The sequence below is a fragment of the Onthophagus taurus genome, chromosome 2 (assembly GCF_036711975.1).
Source record: "Onthophagus taurus isolate NC chromosome 2, IU_Otau_3.0, whole genome shotgun sequence".
Classification (NCBI taxonomy): domain Eukaryota; kingdom Metazoa; phylum Arthropoda; class Insecta; order Coleoptera; family Scarabaeidae; genus Onthophagus; species Onthophagus taurus.
This window is the reverse complement of record NC_091967.1, coordinates 1725405-1736253: the sequence shown is the minus strand read 5'-3', so window position 1 is coordinate 1736253 and position 10849 is coordinate 1725405. Positions and strand designations below refer to the sequence as shown.

Below are 10849 nucleotides of genomic sequence, written 5' to 3'. Positions count from 1 at the left end.
TTCTTTATTATAATTATTTTTAATAATGTAAAAGTAATTTATTTTCGATGGTTATTAAAACCAATTGGTTTTTGAAATCAAGTATAGATCTAATTTAAAGAAAATTATTCTAATAATAGAAATGAAACGGTGTGACTGTAGCCACACAACGTGTTATTTGTATTATGACTAATATTTCTTGGAAGTTTATCTGGTTATTTAACTAAAAATATTATTGTTGTGTGGATGCGAAAGCAAATCGTAAAATAATTCTTCAGTTAAGTGCAAGTATTGTATAAAATCGTCGATGTTAATGCTTCCATTTTGTGTCAAAAAAGTGAGGTTAGTAATAAAATCAATATAGATAATAATCCTTGTTATAAATATAAAAACTTGAATGAACGTAAATAATCATAGCAATAAGATTTTTTTATTATGTGAGTTTTATTAGGTGGATAAAATAAATTGGATATAAAATGGTTAACAAATTTTTTTGGCGGGAAAATCAATAAATTTAAAAATGAATCGACCAAGAGTAATCGGAGATTGGAAAATAATCTCTCAATTAGGAGAAGGTGGATTTGGAGTTGTTACTTTATGGAGAAATACTGAAACAAACGATTATTTTGGTTAGTAATTATTTATCTTTCCAGTACACCCACATAAACAATCACATGCAGCCCACTGATGATAACATTGTTAAAAGTTATTAAACATAAAATGTGTTATATTTTTTAATTTGTAAGAGTAAAATGAAAAGTAGTGTAATTTTTCAAAGCTCAAAGCTTTTTTAAGTAAACTGTAGTTAGGAATTTAATTACTTATTTGTTTAAACATAATAAAAACCAACACTTTGTCCCACATAAAATGCAAGATCAATATAATTTGATATTACATTAAAATCTTGTTATAACAGATTAATATGGGGAAGGCAGTGCCCCTTATAGCGCAATAAAAATATACAATAATCCAGCGCTGAATAACAAATAAAAATTCCGTTTAGCTTGTAATAACATTCGTTATTATTGGGTTTTGCTTAGTGGTTATACTCAAAAGAACTTCCATTTAATTAACATAAATATTTATTGTAACATTATGACGACGTTGCAGTATCATATCCTATTTCTCCTATTACAATTAGTTACGCTATTCTTATAGTAAACTTACTGCTAAAATAGCACAACAAACCTTGTCATGTTTGTTGTACTCACCTTATTAAATAGCCTTATTACTCCTAACCTACTTAATAGTAATAACATTTATTTAACTTAACAATTAGTCTTACCTTACAAGCTGTACCTCTCTTAAGATGGCTGATAGGTGATAGGTAGCATAAAATATCACTATGGTGCATATTTCTATTGAACTAAAACTAGAATTAACACTAAACCTAGAACTAGAATCATTTGGGTTTAGCCGTCTTGAAAGACGTGCGGCTAAACCAGAATGTTTCTAGTTCTCGGTCTAGTGTTAGTTCTAATTTTACACTAGAACTAGAATCATTCAGGTTTAGCCGTCTTGAGAGACGTGCAGCTAAACCCGAATGTTTCTAGTTCTCCGTCTAGCGTTAGTTCTAGTTTTACGCTAGCACTGTCACTAGAACTAACACAAGACCTAGAACTAGAATTATTCGAGTTTAGCCGTCTTGAGAGACGTGCGGCTAAACCCGAATGTTTCTAGTTCTCGATTTAGTGTTAGTTCTAGTTTTACACTAGCACTATTACTAGAACTAATACAAGACCTAGAACTAGAATCATTCGGGTTTAGCCGTCTTGACAAACGTGCGGCTAACCCCGAATGATTCTAGTTCTAGGTCTAGTGTTAGTTCCAGTTTTACACTATCACTAGAACTTAGACAAGACCTAGAACTAGAATCATTCAGGTTTAGCAGTCTTGAGAGACGTGCGGCTAAACCCGAATGTTTCTAGTTCTCGGTCTAGTGTTAGTTCTAGTTTTACACTAGCACTATTACTAGAACTAATACAAGACATAGAACTAGAATCATTCGGGTTTAGCCGTCTTGACAGACGTGCAGCTAAACCCGAATGTTTCTAGTTCTCCGTCTAGCGTTAATTCTAGTTTTACGCTAGCACTGTCACTAGAACTAACACAAGACCTAGAACTAGAATCATTCGGGTTTAGCCGTCTTGAGAGACGTGCAGCTAAACCCGAATGTTTCTAGTTCTCGGTCTAGTGTCAGTTCTAATTTTACACTAGAACTAGAATCATTCAGGTTTAGCCATCTTGAGAGACGTGCAGCTAAACCCGAATGTTTCTAGTTCTCCATCTAGCATTAGTTCTAGTTTTACGCTAGTACTGTCACTAGAACTAACACAAGACCTAGAACTAGAATCATTCGGGTTTAGTCGTCTTGAGAGACGTGCAGCTAAACCCGAATGTTTCTAGTTCTCGGTCTAGTGTCAGTTCTAATTTTACACTAGCACTAGAATCATTCAGGTTTAGCCATCTTGAGAGACGTGCAGCTAAACCCGAATGTTTCTAGTTCTCCATCTAGCATTAGTTCTAGTTTTACGCTAGTACTGTCACTAGAACTAACACAAGACCTAGAACTAGAATCATTCGGGTTTAGCCGTCTTGACAGACGTGCAGCTAAACCCGAATGTTTCTAGTTCTCGGTTTAGTGCTAGTTCTAGTTTTACACTAGCACTATTATTAGAACTAATACAAGACCTAGAACTAGAATCATTCGGGTTTAGCCGTCTTGACAGACGTGCAGCTAAACCCGAATGTTTCTAGTTCTTGGTCTAGTGTCAGTTCTAATTTTACACTAGAACTGGAATCATTCAGGTTTAGCCATCTTGAGAGACGTGCAGCTAAACCCGAATGTTTCTAGTTCTCCATCTAGCATTAGTTCTAGTTTTACGCTAGTACTGTCACTAGAACTAACACAAGACCTAGAACTAGAATCATTCGGGTTTAGCCGTCTTGAGAGACGTGCAGCTAAACCCGAATGTTTCTAGTTCTCGGTCTAATGTTGGTTCTAGTTTTACACTAGCACTATTACTAGAACTAATACAACACCTAGAACTAGAATCATTCGTTTTTAGAAAGAAGTGCGGATAAACTCGAATGTTTCTAGTTCTAGGTCTAGTGTTAGTTCTAGTTTTACACTAGCACTATCACTAGAACTAACACAAAACCTAGACCTAGAATCATTCGGGTTTAGCCATACTGAGAGACGTACGGCTAAATCCAAATGTTTTTAGGTGGCCGACAACATCGCTAATTTTTCTAGTGTAATTTTTGCTTAAAACTAACCAATAGCAACCGTTCTTTTTGCCGCTTCAATTTGAAAACACTCCTCCGAATTAAAAAATAGAGTATAGAAAGAATAATAATTGGTTAAATTTATTTATTTTCTGTCATTAGCGTTGAAACAATGTAAAATGCAAATGCCAAATAGTGTAAGCCCAAGACAAAAAGAACGATGGAAACAAGAAGTGGCTGCAATGAAAAAATTAAAATGCGATTATATCGTGGGTTTTAAAGAGCTCCCTGATATGTTATTGATGGAACTTAATAAATATAATCCATCTAAGCTTCCCTTGTTACCAATGGAATATTGCTCAAAAGGAAATTTGAGGAATTATTTGAGAGAATGGGAAAGCCGTCGAGGTTTATCTGAAACAACTACAAGAACGATTTTATCTGATATTTGTGATGGGATTTCGTATTTACACAGCTGTGGTATTACGCATCGCGATATTAAACCTGAAAATATAGTTATGCAACACTCTGATGAAAGACTCGAAAAAATTATTTATAAAATTATAGATCTGGGTTACGCAAAAGAATTGGGTAATACTCTAAATAGTTTAGTTGGGACCTTACCGTATTTAGCCCCCGAAATTTTTCAACAAGATAAATACACAAAAACTGTTGATTATTGGTCTTTTGGGTTAACTTGTTACGAAATAATTACTGGCGAATTACCTTTTTTACCTCGTTGGGAACCTGTTCGAAGGTATTCTTTAAAAAAAAATTCGAAATTTAAAATAAAACTTTAATTAAATATTTTTTTCAGATTCATTCATATAAAAGAAAAAAAGGAAGATGATATTTGTATTTTTACAATAAAGGATAAAGTTGTTTTTTCAAAAGAAATTCCAAGAAAACTCTGGATTTCGACATGTTTTAAGAAAAACATCGAAAACTGGCTGAGACCTGTTCTCCAATTTGATGGTAACAAAAGGGGCTCATACAAAAATATCACAATCAACGTTTTGTCACAAATGAAAGAAATTTTATTGAAGAAAATTGTTAAAATATTATTTGTTTATGATTTAACTATATACAGTTATGAAATCACCGAATTTTCGACATTTAGAGATTTAAAGGATCTTGTTACTTCTAAAGGTTTTTTACATAATCAATTAGTTATTTTATGCGACAACCAAACGGATTTTTATAGTGATGATGATAAGATTATGGAATCCATTGAAAATGTAAATTTATTTGTTTTTTTTAGTGTTCTCTAGATAATCAATATATTATGGGGAACTTAGAAGTGGAAAAACTATTTATACATTAATTGGACCACTTTATGCATCACTTGACTAAGCGACAAATGAATAATGTTGAGAAAAACGGAATTTTCGGTTTAATCTCTCTAAAAATATAAGACTTCTTAGAATAGACTATTTTCAATAGTTTGAAAATTGTTTGGTGCCTGGATTAAGATTCGTGTAAGAATGTTTGAAGAAAATAATCTAGAGTTTGATTTTGTACTTTTTAAACTGGTTTTTATTTTATATAGAATTTAAGTCTAACCAGTTTCGGCCCTTGACCATCTTCAGACACTCTCTACAAATTAAGATCTCTCATCTTATCCATTTTACAAACAAGATTCTTAATTTTTCTTTTTGTTTTATCAAAAAAGATCACATATCAAAGTCAAAATCAGATTATTATTTATTAATTTACAAAATTAAAGTTTAAAAAGTTGTAAAATGACATTTAAGAACGCTATTTTTTAACAAAAGAAATATTAAGAAACTTAGAAAAAATTCAAGAATCATCATGTAGCTTAATAATACCCAAAAAACACGTTAAAAATAAAAAGAAAGTGCGGAAAAGTGACTAATACTAGATAACTTCAGTTATAAAACTTCTATTATATGATAACTAACTTCAGGTTTAAAATGTCAACCTCAGTTTTGACATATTTGTAATCTTCATTAAAAATCCTTTAAAATGAGTACAAACACGACATATTTATCTTCAATATTAATGAAGTTATGGTCAACTTCCGGTTAAGAATGTCAACGTCAATTTTGATGTATTTGTAATCGTCGTGAAAAGTCCTTTAAAATGAGTCCAAACATGATACGTTTAATTCCAAAATCTTAATTTTTATAAAATGTCTTAATATTTGACAAAAACAAAAATATAATAAAAAAAAAATCAAAAATTAAGGTTGGTATTAATATTTAAAAATTAAATTGCTATCTTCATTGTTGCTAACTTAGGGTTTAACGTTTTTTATTCTAAATTTTTGTTTTTTGAGATAAGTCAAAATTGACGTTGACGTTTCAAACCGGAAGTGATTGTATTTTTATTAATATTAAAGTTAAATATGTCGAGTTTGGACTCATTTTAAAGGATTTTTTATGAAGTTGACAAATATGTCAAAATTAAAAGTTGAAAGTTCGAACTTTTTGGTTCTTTGAGATAAATGCATCAAGTTTGGACTCACTTTAACCCTTTGTGTCCCAAGAAGTGAAAAATTTTGAAACTTTTTTGATGAAAATTTGAAAGGCATTTGCAATCAATTTTTATTAGTATTATTATATACAAAAACTTTTATTACTAATATAAAAATAATACATTTTTTATTACATTAGAAAATAAGTAACACTTGCTTTAGCTAAACCACATTATGATATTCAGAAAAACAGTTCTTTCTTTCATTACAACATAAATAAATATTACATGCAGTACATTTTGAGTGGGGTCTAGCTTTGGCAGAACAATTTTCACAACTTCCCCCTTTTTTTTGAGCTTGCGATACGACATTTGGACGCAGTAAATTTGAATATTTATTTATCAGACCTGTAGCTACAGAACGACGAAAATCTGATAGAATATTGAGAAAAAACATATTGAGCAAGAACTGACATTTTTGAAAGAAATGTTGAAACAAAACTTACTTTTTCATATAACCTAAAAGTGTCAAAAAAGATGCTAATTTAAAAATTCCTGGAAGCCGTATTTATTGAAATTAAGGAATGAGACTTATTCTAAATTAAAGCGCAAAGCTTTCTCTTTAAAATGATGTATAATAATTGTTGGGTTGGATTGGAAAAATGTTGAGAAAAAGAATGTTGAAACAAAACTTACATTTTCGTATAACCTAAAAGTGTCAAAAAAGATGTTAATTTAAAAATTCCTGGAAGTCGTATTTATTGAAATTAACGAATAAGACTTGTTCTAAATTATAGCTCAAAGCTTTCTCTTTAGAATGATGTATAATAATTGTTGGGTTGGATTGAGAAAAAAAATTTTGAAACAAAACTTACATTTTCGTATAACCTAAGTGTCAAAAAAGATGCTAATTTAAAAATACCTGGAAGCCGTATTTATTGAAATTAAGGAATAAGACTTATTCTAAATTAAAGCTCAAAGCTTTCTCTTTAAAACGATGTATAATAATTGTTGGGGTGGATTGGAAAAATGTTGAGAAAAAGAATGTTGAAACAAAACTTACATTTTCGTATAACCTAAAAGTGTCAAAAAAGATGTTAATTTAAAAATTCCTGGAAGTCGTATTTATTGAAATTAACGAATAAGACTTGTTCTAAATTATAGCTCAAAGCTTTCTCTTTAGAATGATGTATAATAATTGTTGGGTTGGATTGAGAAAAATATTGAGAAAAAAAATTTTGAAACAAAACTTACATTTTCGTATAACCTAAGTGTCAAAAAAGATGCTAATTTAAAAATACCTGGAAGCCGTATTTATTGAAATTAAGGAATAAGACTTATTCTAAATTAAAGCTCAAAGCTTTCTCTTTAAAACGATGTATAATAATTGTTGGGGTGGATTGGAAAAATGTTGAGAAAAAGAATGTTGAAACAAAACTTACATTTTCGTATAACCTAAAAGTGTCAAAATAGATGCTAATTTAAAAATTCCTGGAAGCCGTATTTAGTGAAATTAAGGAATGAGACTTATTCTAAATTAAAGCTCAAAGCTTTCTCTTTAAAACGATGTATAATAATTGTTGGGGTGGATTGGAAAAATGTTGAGAAAAAGAATGTTGAAACAAAACTTACATTTTCGTATAACCTAAAAGTGTCAAAATAGATGCTAATTTAAAAATTCCTGGAAGCCGTATTTAGTGAAATTAAGGAATGAGACTTATTCTAAATTAAAGCTCAAAGCTTTCTCTTTAAAACGATGTATAATAATTGTTGGGTTGGATTGGAAAAATATTGTGAAAAAAAATGTTAAAACATTTTCGTATAACCTAAAAGTGTCAAAAAAGATGCTAATTTAAAAATTCCTGGAAGCCGTATTTATTGAAATTAAGGAATAAGACTTAGTTTAAATTAAAGCTAAATGCTATATAAATATGAAAAATGCTATATTTTTTCACGACTAGACCCGAATATTTCTCGTTTATTTCAGTATTTACTTTCTAGACATTTTAATAGATTTTTCATTCCTAAGTTCTCCTTAACTCTCTGATTATCTAATTTAAACAGTATACGTACAAAGTTTATTAAATAAAAATTGATTTTGTAGATTGACCATACAAATGAATTTTACATCTTCAATCGAAATGATTACATAGACAACGAAAAAAGGAAATCATTCCCTAAAGTTTTGGAAAAATTATACACCCATAGAACGGATTTTAATTCCAATGAAACGCTGGAAATGTGTTTTGAACTCCTTTATTTTTTAAAAGAAGAGGAATTAATGATTGATTTTTTAAATCGTGCCATAAAATCCCAAATAATGTTTACGGATTATACGCTGGATAGTTTTTTAAGTAAAAAACTTTTTTATAAAATTAGAACGGATTTGACTGCGTTAACAATAAAAATCGAATGTTACGATTTAATGAATAACGATTTGTTAAATAATAATAATTGTGGGAATAAATCTCAATTTTTAAATACTTATAGGAAATTATTGAGACAAATTAAAGAGCTTATTGAAAATTTTAATGGAATGAGCGAGCAATTTTTGCAGTTTAACAACAATAAGGAACCATTGGAAACAATGATTAAAAAAATTAAAGATGAAATGAAAGAAGATGAATTTAAAACTTTGTAAATTAATTTATTAAGATATTTTATAATTTTTAATTATTTTTTTTTTAATTAGTTGCTATAATTCTATAACTGCGTGTAAACGAATTCTTAGAACTCCAAATCCAAACGATGTGAGTCAAAGTGAATCGAATCATCCACCAGCCTACAAAGAACTTTACAACATTTTAAATAATCTCCTTAAAAAGTTTCGAAATTACGTTGTTAACGAAGAAATGAAGAAATTTGTTTCGTAAAAACGATAATTATATCGTTTAATTAAAAATGATTAATTTAATTTTTATTTTTAGCTACTCAATAAAAATCGCAAGGAAATTAAAACGACATTATACTTGGTGCATGGCTTTAGATAAAGAAATATTTCGGATATCTCAAGAATTAATGGAAAACCAAAAATTGATTAACCAGAAATTGGTTTTAAATGATAATAATAATACTTTAGGTTCTATTGTACTTAGAAACATGAGTTTTAGTGATCCATCTGAAACGAAAAATTTAGTTCATGAAAATATGGAACTAAGATATGCGTAAATTATCTGTTTATGAATAAATTTATTATTTTAATGTATTATTGCTTTTTAGGATTCAAGAAAGAATAAATGAGACTGAATTATGTTTGCAAAATATTCAGCGTGAAACGTTAAAGCTTTTTAATGGTTTGTCTTCTCGTTACAGTGATATATAAGACGGATGTTGTTTTTAGTGGTTAGTAGAGATATTAACGTTGTTTTTCTTTTTATAGGTTAGACTGTTTGAACATATTTTATTAATTATACTTTATAATAATATGTATATATTTTATGAAGAATATATATTTTATAAAAAAATTTTTTTTGGTATAACCTCAAGAATCATCATGTCTTAAACGTTACATTCGGATCCACGTAATTTATTGATTTATTTCAGAATTTTCTGTAGAAATTCGGCTTTGAGTTAGGTTAATTAACATTTAAACCGGTGCGTATTTCTCAAATGTCAGGTTGGGCAAGGAGCAGAGGGTGGGTTGTAAATTCCGGGTTGGGTTGGGTTGGGTTGGGTAATTTTCTAGTTTTCAGTGTAGTGTTAGTTCTACTTAGTTTTGCACTAGAATTAACACTAGACCAAGAACTAGAAACATTCGGGTTTAGCCGTGCGTCTCTTAAGACGGCTAAACCTCTAATGTTAGTTCTAGTGACAGTGATAGGTAGCGCTAGTTAGCATAAGATATCACTATGTTGCATATTTTTATAGCATTAAAACTAGAACTAACACTAGACCTAGAACTAGAAACGTGCTTCAGACGCACGGCTAAACCCGATACTTTCTAGTTCTAGGTTTAGTGTTAGTTCTTCTAGTCTTACACTAGCATTATCACTAGAACTAACACAAGAACTAGAATCATTCGGGTTTAGCCGTCTTGAGAGACGTGCGGCTAAACCCGAATGTTTCTAGTTCTCGGTCTAGTGTTAGTTCTAGTTTTACATTAGCATTATCACTAGAATTAACACTAGAACTAGAGTCATTCGGGTTTAGCCCTCTTGAGAGACGTGCGGCTAAACCCGAATGTTTCTAGTTCTCGGTCTAGTGTTAGTTCTAGTTTTACATTAGCATTATCACTAGAATTAACACTAGAACTAGAATCATTCGGGTTTAGCCCTCTTGAGAGACGTGCGGCTAAACCCGAATGTTTCTAGTTCTCGGTCTAGTGTTATTTCTAGTTATACACTAGCATTATCACTAGAACTAACACAAGAACTAGAATCATTCGGGTTTAGCCGCACGTCTCTCAAGACGGCTAAACCCGAATGATTCTAGTTCTCGGTCTAGTGTTATTTCTAGTTTTACACTAGCTTTATCACTAGAACTACCACAAGAACTAGAAGCATTCGGGTTTAGCCGTCTTGAGAGACGTGCGGCTAAACCCGAATGTTTCTAGTTCTCGGTCTAGTGCTAGTCCTAGTTTTATACTATCATTAGAACTAAGACAAGACCTATAACTAGAATCATTCGGGTTTAGCCGTCTTGAGCAACGTGCGGCTAAACCCGAATGTTTCTAGTTCTCGGTCTAGTGTTATTTCTACTTTTACACTAGCATTATCACTAGAACTAACACAAGAACTAGAATCATTCGGGTTTAGCCGTCTTAAGAGACGTGCGGCTAAACCCGAATGTTTCTAGTTCTCGGTCTAGTGCTAGTTCTAGTTTTATACTATCATTAGAACTAAGACAAGACCTAGAACTGGAATCATTCGGGTTTAGCCGTCTTGAGAGACGTGCGGCTAAACCCGAATGTTTCTAGTTCTCGGTCTAGTGTTATTTCTACTTTTACACTAGCATTATCACTAGAACTAACACAGGAACTAGAATCATTCGGGTTTAGCCGTCTTGAGAAACGTGCGGCTAAACCCGAATGTTTCTAGTTCTCGGTCTAGTGCTAGTTCTAGTTTTACACTATCATTAGAACTAAGACAAGACCTATAACTAGAATCATTCGGGTTTAGCCGTCTTGAGCAACGTGCGGCTAAACCCGAATGTTTCTAGTTCTCGGTCTAGTGTTATTTCTACTTTTACACTAGCATTATCACTAGAA

At 31.0% G+C, this 10849-nt stretch overlaps 1 protein-coding gene across 1 annotated transcript; it reads left to right on the top strand.

Moving 5' to 3' along the window:
• Positions 1-126: 126 nt before the first annotated feature.
• On the top strand, positions 127-9101 carry LOC111417278 (I-kappaB kinase beta). Its single transcript, XM_023049505.2, has 8 exons — positions 127-321; positions 431-608; positions 3370-3964; positions 4025-4445; positions 7748-8280; positions 8336-8512; positions 8571-8807; positions 8863-9101. Exons 2-8 carry the CDS (start codon positions 500-502, stop codon positions 8963-8965), a joined length of 2175 nt encoding a protein of 724 aa, XP_022905273.2. The 5' UTR covers positions 127-321; positions 431-499; the 3' UTR covers positions 8966-9101.
• The last annotated feature ends 1748 nt before the right edge of the window (positions 9102-10849 follow it).

Excerpts from the sequence above, each read along its gene's own strand:
- LOC111417278 (XM_023049505.2), top strand. The coding sequence starts at position 500 with ATGAATCGACCAAGAGTAATCGGAGATTGGAAAATAATCTCTCAATTA. Across the intron at positions 8,281-8,335 it reads GAAGATGAATTTAAAACTTT|TTGCTATAATTCTATAACTG; the intron begins GTAAATTAATTT and ends TTTTTTAATTAG. Across the intron at positions 8,513-8,570 it reads GAAATGAAGAAATTTGTTTC|CTACTCAATAAAAATCGCAA; the intron begins GTAAAAACGATA and ends TTTTATTTTTAG.